Genomic DNA, 23,237 nt, shown 5'->3' with positions numbered 1-23,237 from the left:
AACCCACGTTAGCCATCGGATCTATTTCCCCAATGATCGCTATCGCGCAACCTCCTCCTACGGGCCTTTCTTTCCCTTGCTTCAGCATCGATTCCGTATGCCGGCACAGAAACCACCCTCTTTGCGCAAGCCACCAAACCAAACTGGACTGGGTATCCGGAAACTAACCTCGACGATCATCTTGTTTGCGCCTGGAACCCGCTTCGGATTCCTTCTGGTAGCCTTGGTTCGAGTACTCTTGCTAGCACTGCTAGGAACGTCGGACCGATCCTCAAGACCCTCTGCTTCCCAAGAATTGAATGAATTCCCGCGGTTAGCTTTGTGTACTCTCTTCACTTATCGAACAACACTCTTTGACAATTGGCGTTCGTTCAGTGTCTCAAGTACGGGCAGTAGTTAAACAGTGGCGTTCGGGGCTCTAAAGGAAGAGCAGGATTTGAAGATGTATGACGGTGTATGTGTTGGTGTGTCGCAGATTCCGTCGCGCTGCTACAGTTGGGCTTTGTAGCGGTAGAGGATAAGGTTTCGTTCGTTACGGAGGGGTAAAGGTACCGCGGCGGGCCGTGGCGGTTGGGAACCAGGGATAATGATGGGGATAGCTCCTATGTATATAGCGTACAGAATGGGATAGACAAAGTGGGATGGGAATGCGATCGCGATTGTGAAGAGGGGTAGGTAAGTTCAAGAGTGTTTCTCCTCTTTGATGACCGTGGGGTGAAAAATGCTCGAGGAGTGTTCAAACAAGGCACTGGTGGGAAATGTTGCTGAGTGGTGGTGCTGATGCGACTTGGATGCCGTGGTGGTTGGGAACTTGGGTCACGGTGCATGAACTCATACTCTCTGAAGTTGGGACATACCTTCATCATTCGCGAACGGAGGCGTCGCGGCGCCGCCATAGTCAAAACCGTAACCGTGGCTGAAGTCGACCATGGTCGCTATCACTCAGTGCAGTACCGCTATGAGTGCTGTGGCTGGTGCGCTATGATGCAAGTCACGGTCAGCAGTCAGCTTCCCTGCCAAAATACCCCGACCCCTCACCGTGGATGTTAGCAAGGTGAGCTCACCTAGGTGAACCAAGATATCACCACTCTCGTTGAGATATCGCGGTGATCGTGAACTGATAAATCCGCAAAGCAGAAGCCGTGGAAAGAAGTTGTCAAAAACGACGGTGATGCTGAAGTAGATACTAAGTTTTTGAAGTAAACCGCTTCAAGAAATGAATTTGTGTCGTCGGGAGACGAGAGGTGAGAGACCACTGGCGAACGAGGGGGTCGTGACAAACTCGTTGCGAGGAAGTCAAGAAGTAATTTGAAACCGCAAAGCGATCAGACTTTATAGGCGAACATCGGCAGACCGCGTCACGGACGACTTGGCAAACGAGACTCCGTTGTTCACATTGCTTTCAAGACAGGCACAGTTGCGTCAGTTAGGCAGTCCATCAAATTCGTCTCATCTTTTAGTAGGTCATCGTGCTCAGCCGTCAGCAGGTACGGTATGGCGAGGTTGTAAGTACGAGGTTCTCACCCAAACTCCCACAGGCAGTGTACGATTGAGAAGGATAATGTGTTGTTCTATCTAAAAACTGGTGGTTAAGCTGAAGGTTATCTAGATCCCTTGTAGCAGTCCCCATCCTCCTTCCTCTTGCCAGTCAGAGTCGCAAAAGTGCTGCCTTGGTATGTTACCAGCGTATGGAAGTCTCGTCAAACGCATACCTCAAATAGTGCTTTCATGTTGGATATTTCAACCCCTTTTTCTCGCACACGCTGCCCATGTATCGGCTCCCTAGCCTGGGAATCATCATCGTCATAACTTCTGTAGCGGTCCTTCATTCATTCCATCGCCCAACCCATGGGGGTAATAATGGCATCGTTCCGTCTAACACCCAACAAAACGGAGAAATAAACGGGGTGGGTGGAAAACTTTCCGGTAAGCAACTTAAAATTCATGCAAAACTAGACCACAATCTACTCATCCTTCTCCTCCTCGGCATCCTCCTCAGCCTCCTCCTTCTCAGCGGCCTCCTCGGCAGCCTTGAAGAGAGCCTCGTTCTCCTTCTGGGCCTTGATGAAGGCATCCTTAAAAGCGTTGGCGTTATCGGAGTTAGCGAAGCGGATGGCGAGGGTGACGGCCTCGGGCTCGCCCTCGGAAACATCGGCAGCGGCGTTCCACACCCAGCTGCGGTCGGAGCCAACGTTGGGGGAGAGCTTCATCTCAGGAACGACTAGTAGGATCGTATGTTAGCAAGCTTCATTCGAGACCATGTTCATAGAAGTAGGGTGTTTCTTACTGTAGTGGTTGGCGCAGACCTTGAGGGTCTTGTCGCGGCGCATGACGAGACGGGTCTTGCCGTTCTCGTGGTGCTTGAGGAGACGGACGTCACCGGTACCGCGCTCCTTCCACTCGCTGGACTCCTTGACGAACTTGAAGAGCTTGGCGCGCATCTTGAAGACCTGCTCCTCGGACTCTTCGTTGGTCTTGGTCTCGACCTTCTCGGTAAGGTGGATGACGGGCTCGAAGTGAACGTCCTCAGACTCGGGGGCCTCATCCTCCTCGCCCTTCTCGGCAGCGGCAGCGGCAGCAGCATCACGCTGGGCCTTGGCGCTGCCAGAGTTGTCGCCGCGCTCCTCATCCTCCTTCTTCTCCTTCTTGGCACCACCGCCGAACATGGAGAAGACGGACGAGCTGGAGAAAGCAGCGGGCTTCTCCTCGGTCTTGGTCTATAATAAGCGACGAGCGCATGTTAGTCTTCTGTTGATTCCGAATAGCCCAGCAAGGAAAGAGAACGGAATGGTCGCGCGGGATCGCGGTCCCATCTGTTCGGCGAGGAAACTCGATGTCTCCTGGTTCGCTCAACCATCCCATCAAGCTATTGCCCGAGATAATGGACCACGCGATCCCTTCGCCACCCTCCCAACAGCTTCTAGTCGCCGTCTCGAATCGAAATAGTATGTTTGCAGGCAGGAGGGCGAACGTACCTCAGCGGCGGCAGGGGCCTCAGGCTGGACCTCCTCGATCGGCTTGTTCTCGGTCTCGGACATTTTGATAGACGCAGGGGTTTGGTATCGGGTACGTGTTTTAGCGGTTATTGGCTTGGTTTAACTAAGAGCAACGAGGAAGAGTTAGAACACGTCGGTGATATCACATAGACAAGTTTCGCAATAGTCTTTCTTCGTTTCCTCCTATCATGCAGGCATCATGAACCACCAACCACCCCAAGAGAGAGAGGGAGAGACAGAGACCAGAGCGCCCGACCATCCCATCCCGCCATTGCCGCTAGCTAACCTGACTGGCTTGTCTGACTGGTGGTGGTACCTAGGCGCGCGACACGACGGGCCATCAAGGCGGGGTTTCTTGCCTTGTCTTGTCTTGTCTGTTTCTCTCTCTCTCTCTCTCTCTGCTCTGTCTGTCTCTGTCTCTCGTCTGGCGAGCGAGCGAGCGAGCGGCGCAGCGCCAGCGACAGACCACCAGCAGAGATTTGAAGCGGGGTGACTATGTGCGGGGAGGTTGGATGCTGAATGCCTTGCACGGGTCGGTAGGTAGACAGAGAAGAAAGAAACACTACTCCCAGCAAGGACGTCGGAGCGGGAAGCATATGCGAGACAAAAAAAAAAAAAGACGTAAAACGTACGTACCGGATACTTTAATCCAGAAGTTAAACTCGTTCGGCGCGGCTTTGGGGAAATCGATGTGTTAGAGAGAGTGGAAAACGTTAGAGGGGAGTGGATGGATGGATAGTAGCTCTCTGCTCGTTGGAGTGGGTTCTTCTCTCTCAGTCCGCCAGGCGCCTGGGCTGGGCTCAAGTCAGGCAAGTCGAAGTCCACACAAGTCAGGGTCAGGGTCAGGGTCAGGGTCAGGGCGGGTGGATAGGCCAGAATGGAATCCAAAAGATTGCCCCTCCCGTCCTCCCATTCAGGTCCTCCTCCTCCGCGCTTCCATCTGCCATCCCACCATTCCTGCCTAGCCATGTTCGCCCAATGTCGTCCTCCCTCCAGTCGCCCCTGAAAGCTGAGGTCACTTCCCAAATGATCAACAAACGAAACCCAAAGGTCCCAACCGCATCCGCTGATTGGGTCGTGACTTGATGCCCTGTCTTCTTCAGGCTCACAAGAGGCTGTCGTGCAAGCGTCCGTGCGTCAGTCGCTTGCTGCCTGTCCTCCTGTCGTGAAGCGCTGTAGGGGTTGATTGCATGGTGAAGGGGGAAGGCGTTGAGTACGTACCTATCTTATTACCATCACCACTACTACCTACGACGATAAACATCACTCCGTAACCACGGGCAACTTCGTTATTCTCATGACAGGCAGCACATGTCAAAGACAACAGAGGTGAAAACCAACGAAGGATCGTTTGATCTACAATACTCGCGAAATGACAAAGATGCTATGGTTACCTACCTACCTACAATACCTGAACCGCTCAGCCCATCATATATGTACACCACAATTGTTGTAACTCCAATCCAGTCCCGAGCCCTTGTGATCCTGAGTGTCCTGATATGTATCGACGCCCCCTTGATTCCCAATGATTTCCGAAATAACCCACCGAAGGAGAATGTATAACAACTTGGAAAACAGGCAGAAGATAACTCAAAAGCAGTACTGGTCCTGAATTCATGCCATCAGCCTCCACAGCATGTCCGCGCCCTTGTTCCCCTTCTTATCCTTCAGTCCGCGGAGCCTTCCCAGAAATCCGTACGGTCCATCTGACACGGTTTCTTCGTGTGACTCCTTCGTCTTCTCTTGGTGCATCGCCTCAAACTCCTGAAGAAAACGGGTTGCGTTGGCAAGATAGTCGTTGTACTCCTCGCGCGTTCCCCGCAACTTGAGCCATACCAGCTTGGACTTGATTTGCGCCTTGACAACGGACACTTCGAGTTGGTGAACTCCCTGGTCCATCTTCTTCCTTAACTTCGCAATATCTCGTGTCGACACGGTATCCTTGACCTTCTTAGCCACCTCCTTGTAAGACTTCCTAGCCGCATCGCGCGTTTCGGCAAGCCGAGACGATCCAATGTGCACCGCTTCCCTTTTCACAGCGAAAAGAACACTGGTAAAGTCCTGCAGCAGCAGCTTGCTTGCCTCGAACACTTCGATGATGGGATCCTTGCCAAAGTCAACCTCAAAGGTCTCGTTCATCTTCGGTCTGCGGTTGCTGACAACGGAAACGTTGAAGCGTCCTTGAGCCTGCTTAAACGGCAATTCGACCAGAATACCTTCATCCACAGAAGAAAGTTTTGTCTTGAGTCGCTCCTCTCCCTGATATACATTGATGTCGATTGCACCTTTTGCCAGCCACATTGCCTTGCTGCTGGAGGGTATCACGACCAGCAATTCATTCGGGCTGCTCACCCGCACTGAGCAATCCGTTTTCTGAGGTTGGGACTCAACTGAGGTGTCGGAGGACCGATCCAAGAGCAGACCAGCGTAGGATAGAGCAGAGGCCAAGCTACTAGCTGATGGCTTTGTCGAAGGAGTGGCTTGGACCGTCTTGGTGGATGTAATATTGACCACGACTGTTGCCGTAGAGGTATGCGTGATCTTGACAGAAACGGTAGAGGGGAGTACCGGAGTCGTCTCGATGACCGCCGGAGCTTGCGACGCCCGCGATGACTGAAGGTGCTGCACTGGAAGAAGTTCCGAGTATCCCGAAAAGAAGCCCAAAAGTGCCCCAAATAGCGGGAGAAGCAAGGTGAAGAGCCATCTCTTCCATCCGATTGCCTCGATGACTTGATTCCGGGACATCCCCGAGGGCGTCACGTTCTGCCACCACTTGTTAACTTTCGTAGCTGACTCGTGCTGCTTTCCAGGCCCTTTTGTATCGGATAGGCCCGTCAGATAGGCAATATTGCGGTTCATCTGCCAAGCATTGATGTTCCCGAAAGATTCCAGATCGACAGGCAGTAGTCGAGGAACCATCGTCTTGGTGGGATCGCTGGATTCGAGGGAGATGTGGATCGCATGCTTGTTGAGATACTTGCTCCAGTAAGCAACAGCCTGCTTGTCGATGCGCAGATGCTCGGAGATGAAGATGGATGGAATGCCATGGCGTTTGGTGAATCCCCACGCGGCCTGTCTGGTCTTCTGATCTTCCTCTTCCGCGTTTTCTGAGCAGTAGAAAATGGCAAGGTGAGGGACGTCCCAATGAGGATCAAGGACGGCTGGGCCGAAGCGCGAGGGGCAAGAAGTGTAAGTCCGCTCGTGCTCAATGGTAACTGAGTAAACCGTATCGGGCCCATGTACGGGTCCATCTCTCAGCGGTGACACAGTAGCTGAGGTGCAATGCTCAACTTTGATTTGGTAACTTGAAGCTTCCATAAGGTCCAGTTCTGGAGCAGATCCAAACGAGGAGATCGGCACAATGTTGTAAACTCCTTCCCGATGCCTCATGAATTGGCCGTCCTCCTTATGGCCGTCCTTTGGTGAGACCCAGATAGCTGACGAAACTTTGAGCAAGATGTCCCTCTGCGCTGCTGCCGAACCTGTATATAGAACTCGCAAAGGCTCCTCGGTAGAAAGGCAGGCTTGTGACATTGTCTGGCGCAGAGAAACCGACAGAGACCGGGGTGGTTCGCTGATCTCCAGAGACTTGCTCAGCGCCTTGGCCTCTTCGTCCGCCAACTCTTTGATCGCATGCTTAACGAAGACGGGTGAACTGTCAACAGTGTCGCTGGCTGCTTCCTGAAATTCGATGGACTTTGACGTATCGGGAATGGAGCTCACCGAGCCATAATGCAAGGGGTTTGCCGGAAGATTTGTCGATGGGGACTGTAGCGCTTGATCCGTGTATCTGATGGAGGAAGCACGAGAGGAACTCATTTCCTCGGCACCGTCCGTGTCGGTTGGTTCGTCTTCTTCCTCTCGTTCCTCATCTGACTCGGTCGTGAATCGGTCCTCCGAACCATCTAAACTGCGAACATCGTCGGAAGGGTGTGGGGGCAGAGAGCTGATGCTCTCAGACAAAGCGTCATCTTGACTACCGAAGGGACTGCTGAATTCAGAGTGGTTGCCAATCATCTCGTAGGCCGAATCGGCCAAATCCCCATTGTCGGACATGGTGGGGAGATTCTGTCGGATATCAGGTGAACTGTTGGACACCCAGGTTGCCAGTTTGTCGTTCCCTTGCGGCTTTGGAAAGAGGAACGCTGGAGTGGAGGACGAGAGCTTTTTTTCGGACAGTGTGGTGGATGAAGATACCGGCTGGTTGGCTTCGGTATCTGGTGTTCTTGTAGGATTGCTTGCCTGCGATTCCATAACGAGGATGGATGTCAGTTAACAGGCAGCATCACCCGGTTGCTTCCCGAAATTGCAGATGAACTTGAACTGAGACCAATTCCAGAGTGATGTGATCTTTGGTGATGTGGTTGCAGATGTATAATCTTCCAGGCGGGGAGGAAGCTGAGATGTCGCGGTGGTAGTATGGAAGAAAAAATCGAAGTGTTGGTCGAGCTGTAGGGAGAAGGTAGAAGGAGCAAGGGAAGGAGGGGTTCGGTAATGGAATGGGGGGTGGGTGGTTGTCAGGTCAAAGCGAGCCTGATCCAGCGACGGAAACAGTTCAGTTGGTTGAATGGCAGGAGCGCAGTCCAGAACAGAGCAACTGAACGAATCGAACTCGACTAAAAGTGAAGAAATTACTAACGAGAAGTACCAGGTTAATTCTGGTTTCCGTTGATCTGGAATTCTTAGGCTGCCGACACCGAATTCCCTTGTCGTACTGGCGGACGAGGATGGATGCAGTGGTTGAAGTTGCCTTCCCCTCCTTCCGCCTGGAAGATATGGGATTTGGGTCAGATTGTTGCCTACTTACACCAGCAGGCGCCTGCACGGCCGAGGTGGGGGAAGGAGCTCAGCAGCAACTGCCCTAATTCCGACGGTTTCAGATGGCCAGCCCCAGCTCGACCTGGAAGCCTCGGACTTTATCGGTGACAGCCCAAGCGGGGTGAATGATGTCGGGAGAGGTCCAGGAGAGAGTCAAGGGATACGAATCGAACGAGTTACTGCACTTCTGGACGTCGGTAGGAGGCACGGCGTGGATGATTTTGATCCGCACTTCTCGTGGTATGGTGCAGAAGCCGAGAAGCAAACGGAAGAAGAGGAAGCGTGGAGGGGGAGGGGGAGGGAGAGTCACGGAATACCTATAGCTCAAAGACAAGGTAATATGAATGACTGTTGGGTGGAAGTGTGGTGGAAGGGAGAAAGAAGAGCGGTGCGGTAGGTTGGAGAGGTGTGATACGGTCTGAGAAGCTCCCCCTCGTCTAGTTACCGAATTCCTACTGGTCCAAACAAGCCAGTAACGGACTGTTCGGACTGACCACTGCGCCGTCTGTCCTTCAATGAAGTCACCTTTTGCTCTGTTGCGGCGTTCAGCCTGCCTCACATTCTGCAGGAAGATGTTCCATTTCCGACGAGGCCCCGTCAACCCTCCAGGTACGTGGTCCGTCTGGCCATGAAAGAAAGGGATGTTAAAGGCTGTTAGTCCAGCTATCACAAAGAGCAGCTTGTTCCCAGCCAGGCGTGTTAACGTCACGAATGGAGGTCTTCACCGTTGGTCGTCAATGGTGGGGTCGGTCTTAGGCAGCTGGCCCCTGGACGACCGTGAGGGGTCCGAAAGGGATTCGCCTCGCCCGGGCCCAAGCAGTACCCATATGTGACCAAACGGAACGAATTAACAAAGAAAAAAGGGCGCATCCAACTCGTATGTACCGATGCACATTCTCGATGCACGGGAGCATGGTTTTCGCGGAGGTCCTGCCATCAAGAGATGGAGGGGCACTCCGAGCGGGTGTGCGATAGCACTTAATGGACCCCGGCAGTCTGGAATGTGTACAGTGCCACGTTTCGTCCACGTAAGGACCTATGTAAGAGGAAGGCACAACCACGGAAGCATTGCGCAAACTGTTTGGAGGAAATATCAAAATGTCTTTTCAGCTTATAGATTTCCCAGTAAAATCTCTCGCAAAACTGAGCTGTTTTTACCAACAAGGATGAGCAAAATCGCATGTCTCTCGAGGACCTTCGTCATCGCCCTACAGTGTCTTTCACCGCACATGCATACAGTGGCTATCGATAGACCCCCGGACCCCCCTGTTCGTTCTGGGGGATCTGCATCTTCTTGGCATTCACTTGGGCCACTCGGATGCTCCAGAATGATGGATGTTCTCCTGTTTCGAGCTTCTGAAGACCACAACGCTCACCGACACCAAGAACAACTTCACATTCGAAGCGATAACTTGCAGTATTGGCACAGATACAGCCTCCAAGGCCTGGGTTGCAAATATCTACATAAAGCGTACAACTTTGAGTATACATATCAATACAGCAACCAGTAAAACAAAAACCAGAAGATTATGATATCTCTACACTAGACATAACCATCATTTCAGCCTAGCATTTCGCGGGTGGCTCTTCCCCATTATAAACACCATGTATCCGTAATCCGTACCCCTCCGTGAGCCGTCTGCCTGCTTCAATCACACCTCCAGGGCATGAGCTGAGCGCACTGTTACCAAAGCCCAAAGTCATGTAATATCTACCGATAGCTCGCGCCGGAAGTCCAGCTGGGCGAAACCGTTCAGCAGTCCAAGCCTGATGTATGCATAGAGCTGCCTAGGTAGGTATGCCAACCTGCCTTCTGGACCACTATGCATGCCGCGGCAGAACAAAGAACCAGGACATAACCTGCCGTGCTTGCCAGTGTCATTTGGGACACAAAAGCACGCAATCTCAGCACAAGCAGTGTGCTTTTCTGTCTTCCTTGTTAAAGACAAAACAGCGCCGACCAAGGTCCGGAGGACATCACTGACTGACTGACTGGGAAATCCAGCAGCAGCATTATTACCATCCGGCAGGCTCTCCCCTTTGGCTCCGTAATATGCCGTGCCTCTCGAAAAGCCGCTTGAGTGTGTCGCTGTCGAAATCCTCGTCGTCCGGAATCATCTCGATCAGCCCCGTGAGATTCGCAAAGAGGTCTCCCTGGTTGCGGTACGCCAGGATGGACGGGACGGCCGCGTTGTCGAACTCAATCTCGGCGTAGTGAACCTTGACGAAATGGATGGCGGGGTGGGAGTGGACGATTGGTCGGAGAGCAATCTCGATTGCTGCTGAGACGGGGCACTAAAAGGGCGAAGATGGTCAGTAACATGATTATGTCTAAGGGGTGAACGGAGAAAGAGAGAGAGGAAACAAACCTCATGGTCATAAACAAACACCACCACCGCCGTCTCCGGCCCAACCTTCTCAATGGCATCCAAGTATCCCATCGCATCCACATTATCCAGCCGGCCAAACTGCCTCGAGCTGGGGCTCGTCCTCCTCTGTCTCGACGCCGGGTTCATGCTGCTCTTCTCCAGCTCGCGCCGCCTACTCTCCCTCCACTTATCCAGAAACTCCTTCTCGTCCTCATCCATGCTATCCAGTCCCGCATCGCTCCCGAAATCGCTGTCCAGCCCGCTGCTGCTGTTCTGTTGTGGAGATGCGTCACCGCCGCCGCCAAACACGCTCCTCCGCGCGTTGCGCACCCTGTCCTTCCACTTGGCGCTGCGCTTGGCGGTCTCGTAGGCTCGGGCGTCCGCGATCACGCCCTTGACGCCCGTGGAGGCGCCGGCGTCGAACCCGGCCGGCGGCAGCCGGATCTCGGTCCGCGAGTCCATGGTGGGCATGCGCATGGCTGCTTCGATCTGGGCGTTGCGGAAGCGGTCTTCTTCGTCTTCGTCCTCGCTGTCTGCTTGGTCGTCCGAGTGGAACGCCTTGGAGTCGTGGTAGTCGTCTCGGTCTTCTGGGTGAGAGCTGTACTTGGTCGAGGAGTTCTTGGCTAGGAAAGAGGCGAACTCTTCTTGGGCTGGGGTTTGATCTGACATTGTGAAAGAAGGGGGGAGAAGGTCCGTCTTGAAGGGTGACAGGTCTTTATGATTGGGACTGGGGGGAACCTGGGACAAAGACAGCACGGGGTTGAATGAATCGTTGGTTGGAAGACTGGGGTAGCCGAACAACGAGTGCTTCTCGAAAGGCGGACTCGCGTGGTAGGGTTATAATGAAGGGACTCCCGAGGACGGTACCTAGGACCCGAACCTTGACTGCTAGGCGCCCGTGTGAAGGGAAGAACGGTAACTCCGCCTCAGGTAGGGTGGTAGACTTCGTAAGAATAGAACAGAGGATGAGGAAGTGCCTCGGCAGTACCGATTCGCTTCAAAGAACTAGTCTGAGGTGACTTTTTGCCTTGGCCTTGTCTCTTTCAGATCGGGTACGGTCTACGGCCCTGGTTTGAGCAAGTAAAAGAGGAGAAAGACGTAAGCCACGACCGGGTCGGTTCGGTTCGCGGAGGAGAACGAAACACCAAGCTAGCGTCTAGAAAGGAGTGACGACGTCGATCGGACGTTCCGAGGACCTGCTTCAGGGCTAGGATAGGCGAGACGCAGACGCAGTGACGCCGTGACGCCAAAATAGGTGATGGCCGGTTGATTTCTTGGGGCGGCGACACTAGTGAGTGTAATGCGGCCGGAATGGGGGAAGCGGTGCCGTTGTCTCCCTGGGGAATGTGTCAGATACGTAGTTTCACACCTTGGATGTGGATTCCAGTGGGGGCAATGAGAGAGATGAAACTTGTTCAGTAGAAGACTGATATAGCCCAGGAACAGGTACCCAGGTATAGGGCATGACTTGATACTGAACTTGGGGTTGTAAGATGGGACATTAAAGGGGGCGAAGGGACCAGGAGGCACGGGCTGATGATGAGTTTACCCCTGACGAGATTCCAGAAAAAGCCGGTTGTTCCTCACGTACCTTTTTTCTCCAGTGGAAGGCGAAGTTTCGAAGACTGGTAAATGACGGCAAAGCTGTTAGAGACAAAGCTGGAGCACGGCGGCAAAAGTGAAAGATCGGAGACTTCGGTTTGAGAAGGCGGGAGGTGGTCGGCAAAATGGATGGGGATGGACGGGAGTTTGTTGTGGTCCCCTGATCCAGCGTGAAGGAGGGGCTGTTTTGGCGAATTAGAGTGAAGTGCCCCAGCCGTTGTGCCTTGGCTGACACACTGGCTGCTGCACGCCCAGACCTGGTCGCGTGGTTGACTGGGATTAAAATACGCAATACTGATGCAAGGACGGGGCAGGGATCATTCAGGTCGCCGTTTCTGGCGTCACGGAAAAGAAAAGAAAGAAAATAAGGTTCCTGGCGATTGGAATCTGTGATGGTCCGGATTGTTCCAATATCAAGTGCCGACCGGAAGTATTGGGTTTGAGGCCTCATTGCGCCCGAGTTCCGAAGAATTTCCAGGGCCCTCCCCTTCTTGACGAGACGCGGAAAAATACAGAGTTCACCCTCGAGCGCGTCCTTGGTTGCCGTGATGGAGATTTCTGATCTGACTTCAAGTCATCACCAGAAAGAGCAGAAACTGGGAATGATTACAGTACTCGAGCTCCTTGTCAACGTTTGTGACTGCCCGAGAACAATTACCTAGTATAAAGCGGGTATTTACGGGCCCTAGATTGGAAACCTACCTACGTCACAGGGCAGCAAGGGTTGCTCCTTTGAAAGTGAATATCTACAAATTGTGAATGGGCTTGGCCCTTTCCCCAGGCGAGAAGGACCCCGGAGTAATGGTTCAATGAGCAGGTTAAAAAGACAAATGACATCTGACGCAAAAAGTTTTGTCATCGACAGGGGCCTTGACTATGTTTAGACTTTTTGACATAGGACGCGGGATACTTCAATGTCTCTTTCTGTTCCTTCATCAACCACACGACGACCTCCTTGTCATGTCACACTTGAACTCTGACAAGGTAGACAGGAGGACCCTGTAATTCCCATCTCAATGTTTAAAACTGGATGGGTAGGATTACTTGAATCATGGACAGACTTCGAACTCTCCCTAATCTCCATTAACATCTAAGTACCATCTAATCTAACCGCCGTGACAGCAAGTGACAGCAAGTGACAGCAAGTGACAGCAAGTGACAGCAAGTGACAGCAAGTGACAGCGGTAGCAACGCGCATGACACAGTCAATTTTCCAGGCATCAATTAGGTCTAGGTCCTCCTTCACGATGAAGTTTAGTTACGTATGCCGAGCAAGGGAAAATGTCGTCACATTCAAGGGTACTGGTCCACTGGACACTACCATAACTACGAGACTACTACACTACAAGATTACCATATCATGCATGTTTCACTTCGTTTCAGTCTCACCCTGCCGTCCCGCGTACGGCTCGTTCGTCCGTTGTTGTGTAGACGTGTGTATTGGTACCAATCAGCGATGGTGCTTGACTCGACTGTTTGGAACGTGTCCGTATCTGGTGCCTTGAACATGGAGACTAAGAAGACCACTCAGCAGGGACGTGGTTGCGTTGTCTTTATTTATACGCTGTTTCTGCTCTTCGAAGCTAATCATTCATGGTCACTTCCTGAGGAAGCGGGAGGGAAAGGTCCATCTCTATAGGTAGAAAACCTTCTAGAAGGCTTCGATGGCAAGGGAAGCTTGGATGACGGAGGTGACTACGATTGGATGCACGGTTTGGGTCCTGCTTTTCCTTTCTCCGGTGGCACTTCCTCGCCTTGTGAAGATGGAGTGCTATGTCAATGGGGCTCTTTCTTACATGAGTGCTTAAAACTTCTAGTTTGAACATCATTATCAGAGTGGCCATCTGTTCTGCATATCCAGTTTGTCTGTACGAGCTTGGATGACCTCGATAGCTTCTGCATGCGAGAATCCCAAAGGTAATGAACACAGGAGAAACCACATGGTGGGTAGACGCCTTACATCAGTGAACTGAACTTTGATGGCACTTGTAACTAGGTAGGGCCTGACTTACCATGTGTTATCTTCTACGTCTCCGCGAGCAAGTCTCGCGTCTTTTGCATTGTCTACCATAATGAATCCGGACTTCCCGTTAGTCTAGGCTTGCCGACGAAAGTCATAAACCGGTGACAGTCACGCTCACTCCCGGACAAAGCATAACTAGACTAATAGACACATTGGCCAAGCTTTGGGGACCAACTTCACGTACACTTAACGCATACAAGCGAGGAGAACAGATTCATGGAATGAATTTAGCATTCAGTGCGACTATAGTACACAGGCAGGGCAGATCAGGGCTCGGGAGTAACGCTTGAAAAATATTTAAAACGCCCAATCGCATCTCCCTCCTTTCCTGCACTTTTTTCCCTACCACCTCATCCAGGCAATAACATATCCACCATTAACCATCAGTGAAAGGAACAACCGCCATAAGGGTACTAGGTAGCAGAAGAGCGAGGTAAGGAGAGAGAGCAAGAGGGCAGATGAAGAAAAAGAGATAAGAGAATAAGAAAAAAATCCCCACGATACACCCTTTGCCTAATGAAAAATCGAGGAAATAGAAAAAGGATATGGTGCCCCCCAAAGCCTTTACCGCAACTGCTGTTTACCGTCGCCACTCGTGAGCCGATCCCCTCCTCCTTCTCGCGAAAAACACAAGACAAAGGGACCGTTTTGCATTCCCGGCCTACTTCATCAACACACGTGAAAATAGACACCCTGACGGTTTCCCCCCACCCCACCGGTAATAGACTGGAGAAAGACCAAACGCTGAGAAAATGCGCGCAAAGTTGTGGATAAATACGTATAGAGAGGGTATCCGGTAAACTGCTTTAAGACACAACCCCTGTGAGAGACACTGGCAACCGCTCCTGTGGGATATGACACAACCCGTCGAGCCAGACTTTGATGGTTCGTTGGACATTCTGCTCCAGCCAAACCGGGTCCAAGAGACCCGGTACAGACGTCCCTGTAATAGTGCCCGGGGAATTACGCGACCCGAAGTTGATGAACGTGTCGGATCATATTATCCGGGGGGACGTTTTCTGGAGGGGCGAGGCGGGTTGGCGTACGGAGAGCTGAACAAGTTTAGGATATCGCTGCCGCCCACCTTACGAACAAAACCCGCCGAAAATATGGCGCAGCAAATCGAGTGTAGTGTCGGAAAAACCGCCATAGAAACTAAAAAGAGTTCCAACCGGGGAGCAAGGCCAGTTGATGGTGGTCCAAGCCCGGGGAGCCGAGATTGTTGGGTGGAAAAATATGTCGTGACTTCGTCCTGTCTATGCCAGATCGCAAGGATTAAGAGGCGTTACCAGGTTGAAATAGAACAAATAGAAAAAAGCACTCGATAGGCTTTGCAAAGTGACGCGTCGAGGTCGGGTATCCAGAGGGTGCCGGTCGTATCAGTATCACACATGCGCCTAGTAGGCCCAGACCTTGAGCTGTGAGGGAGTTAGTTTAATCTGCGGCCTTTACCATATCGATCTGATGTTGCCGGTGGATACTTACCAAAGAGTCCCAAGAGCCTGTGCACAAACTTATTCCATCGTTGGAAACGCCCAAACAGCTGACACGATTTTCGTGACCCACGAGAGAGCCAACCTTTTCAGCGCGAGTAAGATCCCAGACTTTGCATTCAAAGTCATCGTAACCGGCAAAGAGCAAACGTCCAGAGACTGATGTCGCGACGGAGGTAATGCCGCAAAGAATAGATTCGGACTACCCAAACGTTAGCTCCAAAAAAACGATAGAAAAATAATCCACAGGTTACTCACGCGATAGCAGTTCAACTCTCTGTCTGCGCGGATATCGAAAAGTCTGCAAGTAGCGTCGTCGGAACCCGTTACGAAAGAGTGACCATCGGGGAAAAACTGGATGGCGTTGATATCGGACTCGTGGCCAGCGAATGTTTGTACGGCCTTGCCGGCGCGAATATCCCAAAGCTTAGCGAAAGAATCGCAAGCACCCGACACAAAGGTGTTCTGGTTTGTGGGGTTCAAGCTGATGCTCATGACGTCGCCCAAATGGTCGGCAAACTCAACGACCTTTGTTCCTGTCTCGATATCCCACTTCATGCATGTCATATCGCCGGAGGAGGTGAGGATGCTGCGGTCGTTGATAAAACGGCAGCAAGAGAGATAGCCCGCATGGCCTGAAAGCTCCCGGTAGACACGAGTAGGGCCGTCACGGTTCGAGTTCAGGTTGTAAATAGAGCAAATGTTGTCGAGACCACCGCAGGCAACGAAGTTGCCGCTCGGGGCATAGGCGCAAGTCATAACCCAAGACGATCGTAGGGGAATGGCGTGAACTTTGTTGGTCGTGTAAGCGTCCCAGATGATGAGCTTGCCGTCCTGAGATGCTGAGACAAGGTGCCTCCGGTCGGTAGACCAGTGCATCGCATAAATCTTGGCCAGATGGCCCTTCAACGTCTTCTTTGTCCTCATCATGTTGTTCTTCGGAAGTGGCTCATGGGCCTGTTGCGCAACCTCGTAGACTACACATCATGTCAGCAACACTATGCAGCGGTCAATCCGCCGTTGACGACGGCATGGGCGGACAAAGGCGCAATTCGCGACCTGGCGACAGGACGACTCACGGGAAGTATCGGCGAGCCCTTCCTTCTTCAGCCTGATTTTGTCCTTGAGATTTTCAGCCTCGCGACGCGCTTGTTGAATTCGTGCCTGCATCGCCTCTGGCGACACATCGCTTGATCGGTTGTCCATCTTTTTTTGAGGTGTGTTGGTTCAATTCGTAATCACAATTGGCGACGGACTCGTATGAGGGACGGACTAGTCCGTAGTGATGTTGTTGTGACTGGATGGGACAGGTAAAATGACGACGACTAAGGTTGGACTCTTGGGACGTCGGATCTTCAGCGATGCAGCAAGTCGGAATCGGTTGCTGGAGTGTGGATGGTGTGAATGGTGCAAAGCAGTGGTGCTGGTACGGGGCGCCGGTGGAGGAGGAATTGCTAGCTCCAGGGGTCGGGCGATGCGGTACGGTGTTGGCCAGTTAAAACAGCTAGACAGGCGAGGCAGGTCCCGATGCTGCTCTGAACGAAATGACTGCTGTCGGGAAAAAGACGGAGGAGAGTGGTGGAGAGTAATTGAGGGGGAAAGGCCTCTTTCTTCTGCGAGTGTCGAACGAATGAGCGGATGGCGGATATTGACCAGGCGAAGAGCGACCCTGACAACCGAGACTAAAGGCAGGTGTGCGCGGCGTCGAGAGAGTAGTGTATAAGGACGAAGAGTCTCGAGCGACGCGACCGACGCGAGTAGTTGTCAGGTCGTAGGAGCAGGTTGGAGGCTGTCATTAATCGACAGGAGTTCGGGTGGTGAAGAACAGAAAGAAGGAGAAAAGAAGGACTGGGGATCGATTTCGGTTCTGCGAGTGGGTGGGCGGCCGAGTCGAACTGACGAACGAGAGGCCGGCCAGAGTTGCGATTATTACCCTGTGCCAGATTGGGAATGGGCCGGGGGGAGAATGGGCCCGGTCGGGGCAGAGTGGAACCTCACACTGGGGCCTACACTGCAGTGGGTCTACTACGCTTGGGGGGCAGGTGGAAATGGAAGGTTGCCCGCAGGACGTGGACAGGATGAGGGACACGCAGCTGCAGGCCGTGTCAATCGTTCTCTGTGCAAAAGTGGAAGAGCGCCGGGCGCAATTGTCAGAAGCGAGTGCAGATTGAGGTTGTGGTGTGCAACCAAAGAGGAATAGATTCAGTTTGTTAGGTTGTCGTTGGTGTCCATTCAGTCTCGTGCAGCAAACCTCCCAAAATGGAGCGAGTATAAAAACACAGGAGAGCCCGGTCAGCGAACGGCGGGCTGGATGGCGGGCCGAAGGGCTTGGATGATGGATTGGGATTTGTGAGAAGGGAGTGAAGGGATTTGAGTTGGAGCGAGCTGCGAGGCGACTTGACGGGGAAATAGAGCTCAGCTCTGAGTAGGTTCAAGCTTGTCTAACAAGTTCGTTCAGGTACTACTTTGCACGGCCACCTCTTGGAACCTTGAAGCCGGGGTAATTATTTCGACCTCCTGATTCCGAACATCAACATCTCGCACCGCACCGCACCGCAAAAAAAAAAAAAAAAACGAACAAAATCTTGCCAAAATCTTCAACAAGCCTGGCCGAAGGCACCGGAGTTATGGATCTCTGAAATTGAAAGCCCCGTTGCGCCCCGTTGCGCCCCGTTGCGCCCCGTCCCTCGGGTGCAGCTCCTCCCCCGTGGTTGTTTTCTCGCAGAGTGGATGCAAAGAATCTCCCGCCGGCGACGGGACTTCCAAGAGACTGTGGGTTCGTTGTGGGCTTCTGCTTTCCGCGGGATCATGAATGGAAGGAGTCTTGGGAGGTGCAAGCGGGCGGACACTGCAAGGCCCCGCGGACCAATTGCACTCTGCGCGGATAGATAGACGGTCCACAAAGATGCATGTGCACGGACTGGCTCCACCGGATGGACTTCTGGGTCGCAAATGTTTGGTTCGCTCGCGCAATTGAACTCTTTTGACTTTTCAACTTCACAATCTTGCACAGCTCGCTCGCACGGTAGTATCATGAAGTCGCGCTGATTAGTAAACCTACACAAGACCACCACGGCCACGCTGAAATTGTCCTGGTCGGATAACGGCTTGCCTAACGGAACACCACGAACTTGATATCAACAGCATTGGTAATCCGGCGAGCTGTCGACCTCCAAGACATTTTCAAGTCCCATCAAACAGTGACAAGCAACAGCACCCTGTGCAAAAGCGAAGGCGCAAGGCACCAGGGGCAACCTGCCAGGAAGAGAAAAGGAGGCTCCAACCGACCGGGTCTGGGGACAAGGACAAGCCCTCCTGTCTGCAGCGTTATGGCGCGACCGGCCATGCCCAAATAGGACTGAAGCTATTCAGTAGTCAGCGGGCCAATTTGCGGTTAGCTCATCTTGTGCGCTAACAGCTAGCTTGTCAGTATCTCTAGGCGAAACAGCTATGAACAAGGACTTTGTCTCTGATAGCGCATGAAGTCTCTCAGTTGAGCAGCCCCGGCAGCTTTCTTTCAAGCCATCCACTCTGTCTCCCACTCCTCTCGCCCGCCGCCCTCTCCCTTTTTGGTCCCGAAATTCGATATGCAGGGCGACAAGCACAGATGTGTGCACGGCACACAAATCCATCGAGACAGCCTGGGGCCGTACAAATAGTGTACGTACAGAGCTCCGGCGAAGAGTTTATTCACTCTAGCTCGGTTGTTTGGCAGTCTATTACCTGGCGGGAACTGATTAACGATAATAAGATGGCCGAGGCCCGAGGTCACTATCTAGGAGTGGGCAAGAGGTCTGGCGTGAACCATTCCTCCAGAGAGACCGAACCGCATTGTACAATATACTCCTGGTTTGTTTGTTAGTTTGGTACAAAAAAGCCAGCGCTTTGCTGGATATAGGAAAGCGTTCGGCTTTCCAGCGGATAGGTGCTGTAGACTGATATTTTCAGTCTTTTGGATCTTGAAGGAGACGGAGAGAGGCATAAAAGAGGCTTCTGTGGCGTATTAAGCCCTGGTCATTGTCAGTCGCTTCAAACGAACTCTCTGAGGAGGCCAATGAGAGCTCCAATTCTCCCCTGTTCAACCCATGGCCGAAGAACCAAACTAACAAACAAACCAGTATTGTATTGTAGCTGTATTGGTGATCTCTTTGGATGACAGCCCGTTTGCTAACGGCCGACGTGCCGATGATGGAACCTGGACGCAGGAACGGATGCTCCAGTGATATTGGATACGGCTGTCTCCTTGTCAACCAGTATAAATCCACAGGACAATCAACGGTCGGAATACAGCAACCCGAGTGGCGGAATACTACCGAATTTAATATCACGAGCGCTGCAAAGTGCAAACATGTTGCTGGCAAGCAGAAATGTAGCCAAACGGCAGCAAGCTCCCACACGACCCAGCTGTCTTGAGGTCACAGATATAAACCCCAACCGCCCCCAACTTCTACACATGGGTTGGTCGCTGAGGTGGCTATGAATATACGTACTTACTATGAAGCATCAAGTTTCGGAATCACGGCGTCTCAAAACTCGGCTGCTCAGGAAAACGTCTCCCATAGTGCGGCGCCATACGAGACCGTAGGACCGATACAGCTCGACAACCCCTGTGGCCCCTTGGGGCCCTGTTACCGAAACCCAGCACGCCCAGCTTGGATGACGGATCAACTTCTCGCTGGGATTCTTAAAACACGCCTCCTTGACGAGTTGAGATAGCCATCTGCAACTTCGATTAGCCGGAGATGCCTTGGTTCCAATCCCTACTGTTCTTGGCCCTAACTATGGAGCACAGCAGAGCTCAAGAATGTTGACGGGGGGCCGAAAACTTGTGGATAGAAACAATAAACCCGGCCCTTCCCAAGACACGGGCATGCGGTTTGCGCATGCCATGTCCGTACAAAGGCACTGAATAGTCTACTGGCATAGTCAATCATTAAATCACTGACGAGAACACCGAAATCATCAGTCTTGCCGTCTTCGTCAGCTTCCACTTTAGGTTCTCGAAAGCCCATGATAGCCCAGGATATTGGAGTGCAACGGTAGCAATGGTGGCGACGCTCTGTCATCTCTAGCAGCTCGCTTATTACAGACTTTTTTATCACTGATTTCCGGGGCGCCTACCAATGAGTAAACTGGCGGCCCGTTTGCTCTTTTGCAATGATGCGTAACGAGCAACTTGCCCTATCTGTTGGCATTACTGTTGCGTCTGGAAAAGCACATATTCTGAGGCCGATTGTCCGTCGAGGTGTTAGTCAATCATGGCGGCAAGAGAGATTGATAAAGACTCCGTATCGGGATGAAGCCAAGCTCGCCAATATGCACACTTGAAGTTGGAGGCACTGCACCTCGGCAGCAGCCACAGATTGAGAAAAAGCGCGAAACTCTTCCATCTCAATGTACAACTTTGCTCTGAGGAGCCATGAGAAAGGGGTATCCAGAAATCACCAGGGAATGAAACAGACCATCATTGTTTTCAAGGACAAATGCTCCCGTTGTTACAGATCGGCCCACTGCAGCCTATAAGACCCTGACCCATCCGGATGCAGGTCGAAATCCTAGGTGCTGTAAAGTAAAACGTCCACCAACACAAGACAGGAGGGGAGAGGGAAGGTGGTATTTCTTCGACATGTAACAAGCTAGGAATGGGTCCCAAAGTCCTGGAAACACATTTGCTTCAGCAGTATGGCTTCCAATGGTGCAAATGTGTTCGGAATACCCGACAGTGTATTTCGAGCTGTCTGATAGCTCTAAACCACAGGTTGGTGGGACAAGTTACGCCGGCATGGTAGTACAGCCCGGGGGAGCGAGGCGAGCCCTCAGAGAATCGGCGGCGCTGGTCGGCATCCCCACCCGCTTATCCACGGCGCCGTCCAAAGTCCCGGCGCTACGGATGGATTGCACAATTGACACCACCTAAACGTCTACGGAGAACACTCCGACGCCGGTTGGCTCCGTACTAGTGCGTACATACCCCGCGCTTGCCACTTGGTGATAACTTCAAGCGAGTGCGAAGTAGTCAGCCTCGGCTCCACGATCCAAACGACAACACCAGCAAAGACATTCTGGCAGAATACGAATTCATCATGACAGTCGATGCTGTGGATTACAAGGCGTTGCCCAAGATTGAGGTAATCAACCAAGAACACTCGCGGGAAAATCAGCGCACCATTAGCACACAAATATGATGTTCTTGGGGTTGAAGAATCAGGATCTCAACTGACAATACATTCTGAACCAAACAGCTCCATGCCCATCTCAGCGGCAGCATCAGTCGCCAGTGTCTCCACGAAGTCTGGCTGAAAAAGAAGGAAAATGGCGAAACGGACCTTCAAGACCCCTTGATTAAGATGCCATTGGGTAAACATGATTATGACTTGAAAACGTAAGTTTCGCTGGGATTGACTGCGTTGTTGCCTCCCTTCTCATCCGATCACCTCTCTACATACTCCGGCATTCAAGAAGAGGCGGATATGCCCAAGCGGGCCGTGCCGTGTAGGATTATCCACGTACCGGTATGTGGGCTGGAAAGTTAAGCCGGGACCCGAGGGGACGGGCCGGTCCTGTTCTTGTTTCTTGTTCTTCTTTATGCCTTTGGGAGTAGATGATTGCCGACGTCTATCAAACCTAACTTCCCTCCATCAAACACCCATTACCAAGTTCAGACGAGATGGAATTCAAGACAAGAAACCCCAAAACACAAAAAAAAAGACCACCACATACTTACATACCAACAACACCAGCTTCTTCCCCCTCTTCTCCTCCTACATCTACCACCTCGTCTCCGACATCTGGGCCCTCCGCCACACCACCCTCTCCGTCCTCTCGGACTTCGCTGCCGATGGCGTCGTCTACCTCGAGCTACGCACCACTCCGCGCGCCATGCCTCAGGCCGGACTGACCAAGGCCCAATACGTTGCAACCATTCTCTCCGCCATCACCGAGTTCGAAAGTGACCCCAACAACACTTCCCAGCTAAAAACAAAACTGATCCTCTCCATCGACCGGCGCAACACCCTCCCCGAAGCCTACGAAGTCCTCGCCCTCTGCCGCCAGTTTGCCGGGCAAGGTGGGGTGGTAGGCATCGACCTGTGCGGCGACCCTGCAAGGGGGCCCATTGACATTTTTGGTCCGGTCTTTGAGGAGGCGAAGCGGACCCTACCAAACTTGGGGATAACGCTGCACTTTGCCGAGGCGGAGGCGTCGGGGACGGAGGAGGAGCTGTTGACGTTGCTGAGCTGGAGGCCGGATCGGATTGGGCATGTGATTCATTTAAACGAAAAAATCAGGGAGGAGGTGAAGAGGAGGGGAGGGATGGGGTTGGAGTTGTGCTTGAGTTGTAATGTCCATGCGGGCATGATTTGTGGGGGGTTTGAGAGCCAGTAAGTTTTTTTTTTTTTTGGAGGAGATGGAGATGTTGGGTGGGTGTGGGAAGTGATGATTGAGTTACTGACCTTGTGCGTGAATAGTCATTTTGGGGAGTGGTGGAAGGTTGAGGAGACGGTTGTTGTTTTGAGTGTAAGTCTCATCTCATATATTCCCCTTTCTGCTCTTGGGTCTGTTTGCGACGGTCTCCGGACATCAAGGCCGGTTGGAGACCGCAAGATACTATCCAGGCAAGAGGATTACAGCTAACACAACATTCAGACCGATGATGTTGGTGTCTTTGGCAGCCCCCTTTCCAACGAATACGCCCTCGTGGCCAAACACTTTGGGCTTACCAGAACCGATATCTGCTCGCTTGTGAGAAGGGGGGTAGATGTCATCTTTGGAGGAGATGAAGAGAAGGAGAGGCTCAGGGGTTTGATGTGGTCTGCATGATGGTTATATGTGAAGTGGTATCGGAAGGAACATGATAGCGAGCGCCTAGGGAGTTTGGGCTTGATAATGAGACATGAATAACGACTATGTCTTGGGAAACAAAGTCTATTGATAATCT

General features: G+C 52.3%; 6 protein-coding genes across 6 annotated transcripts; 1 reads left to right on the top strand and 5 right to left on the bottom strand.

The window, feature by feature from the left end:
• Nucleotides 1-1,964: 1,964 nt before the first annotated feature.
• Nucleotides 1,965-3,038, bottom strand: B0H65DRAFT_430075 (ran-specific GTPase-activating protein 1; the record flags this gene model as incomplete). The annotated part of the gene is made up of 3 exons (XM_062824861.1): nt 1,965-2,221; nt 2,288-2,717; nt 2,976-3,038. 3 exons carry the CDS (start codon nt 3,036-3,038, stop codon nt 1,965-1,967), a joined length of 750 nt encoding a protein of 249 aa, XP_062679818.1.
• B0H65DRAFT_274297 (uncharacterized protein) lies at nt 2,954-4,136 on the bottom strand. The gene has a single exon (XM_062822791.1). It carries the CDS (start codon nt 3,963-3,965, stop codon nt 3,183-3,185), a length of 783 nt encoding a protein of 260 aa, XP_062679817.1. The 5' UTR covers nt 3,966-4,136; the 3' UTR covers nt 2,954-3,182.
• Nucleotides 4,137-4,610: 474 nt separating this feature from the next.
• B0H65DRAFT_431934 (uncharacterized protein) lies at nt 4,611-7,052 on the bottom strand (the record flags this gene model as incomplete). Its single annotated transcript, XM_062824969.1, has 1 exon — nt 4,611-7,052. The coding sequence occupies one exon, from the start codon at nt 7,050-7,052 to the stop codon at nt 4,611-4,613; it is 2,442 nt and encodes an 813-aa protein (XP_062679816.1).
• Nucleotides 7,053-9,814: 2,762 nt separating this feature from the next.
• Nucleotides 9,815-11,268, bottom strand: B0H65DRAFT_274210 (thioredoxin-like protein). Its single transcript, XM_062822789.1, has 2 exons — nt 10,184-11,268; nt 9,815-10,109 (listed from the first exon to the last, which is right to left on the bottom strand). Exons 1-2 carry the CDS (start codon nt 10,850-10,852, stop codon nt 9,831-9,833), a joined length of 948 nt encoding a protein of 315 aa, XP_062679815.1. The 5' UTR covers nt 10,853-11,268; the 3' UTR covers nt 9,815-9,830.
• Nucleotides 11,269-15,170: 3,902 nt separating this feature from the next.
• On the bottom strand, nt 15,171-16,887 carry B0H65DRAFT_274155 (WD40-repeat-containing domain protein). Its single transcript, XM_062822788.1, has 4 exons — nt 16,381-16,887; nt 15,560-16,278; nt 15,294-15,503; nt 15,171-15,226 (listed from the first exon to the last, which is right to left on the bottom strand). The coding sequence occupies exons 1-4, from the start codon at nt 16,505-16,507 to the stop codon at nt 15,206-15,208; spliced, it is 1,077 nt and encodes a 358-aa protein (XP_062679814.1). The 5' UTR covers nt 16,508-16,887; the 3' UTR covers nt 15,171-15,205.
• Nucleotides 16,888-21,301: 4,414 nt separating this feature from the next.
• On the top strand, nt 21,302-23,236 carry B0H65DRAFT_274076 (uncharacterized protein). The gene is made up of 5 exons (XM_062822785.1): nt 21,302-21,429; nt 21,544-21,683; nt 22,042-22,680; nt 22,768-22,816; nt 22,946-23,236. The coding sequence occupies exons 1-5, from the start codon at nt 21,385-21,387 to the stop codon at nt 23,117-23,119; spliced, it is 1,047 nt and encodes a 348-aa protein (XP_062679813.1). The 5' UTR covers nt 21,302-21,384; the 3' UTR covers nt 23,120-23,236.
• Nucleotide 23,237: the final 1 nt, after the last annotated feature.

The sequence above is a fragment of the Neurospora tetraspora genome (assembly GCF_033439725.1).
Source record: "Neurospora tetraspora strain CBS 560.94 chromosome Unknown B0H65scaffold_6, whole genome shotgun sequence".
Classification (NCBI taxonomy): domain Eukaryota; kingdom Fungi; phylum Ascomycota; class Sordariomycetes; order Sordariales; family Sordariaceae; genus Neurospora; species Neurospora tetraspora.
Note: the sequence above shows the minus strand (reverse complement) of the source record. Positions and strands in the feature narration are given on the sequence as shown.

Bases quoted from the DNA above. Each gene is read 5' to 3' on its own strand.
- B0H65DRAFT_274210 (XM_062822789.1), bottom strand. From the start codon at position 10,852: ATGTCAGATCAAACCCCAGCCCAAGAAGAGTTCGCCTCTTTCCTAGCC. The intron at 10,110-10,183 runs GTTTGTTTCCTC...TCGCCCTTTTAG, and splicing joins TGTTTGTTTATGACCATGAG to TGCCCCGTCTCAGCAGCAAT.
- B0H65DRAFT_274155 (XM_062822788.1), bottom strand. From the start codon at position 16,507: ATGGACAACCGATCAAGCGATGTGTCGCCAGAGGCGATGCAGGCACGA. The intron at 16,279-16,380 runs GTGAGTCGTCCT...CATGATGTGTAG, and splicing joins AGGGCTCGCCGATACTTCCC to TCTACGAGGTTGCGCAACAG. The intron at 15,227-15,293 runs GTAAGTATCCAC...ACTCCCTCACAG, and splicing joins CAGGCTCTTGGGACTCTTTG to CTCAAGGTCTGGGCCTACTA.
- B0H65DRAFT_274076 (XM_062822785.1), top strand. From the start codon at position 21,385: ATGACAGTCGATGCTGTGGATTACAAGGCGTTGCCCAAGATTGAG. The intron at 21,430-21,543 runs GTAATCAACCAA...TGAACCAAACAG, and splicing joins AGGCGTTGCCCAAGATTGAG to CTCCATGCCCATCTCAGCGG. The intron at 21,684-22,041 runs GTAAGTTTCGCT...CAACAACACCAG, and splicing joins CATGATTATGACTTGAAAAC to CTTCTTCCCCCTCTTCTCCT.
- B0H65DRAFT_274297 (XM_062822791.1), bottom strand. From the start codon at position 3,965: ATGGCTAGGCAGGAATGGTGGGATGGCAGATGGAAGCGCGGAGGAGGA.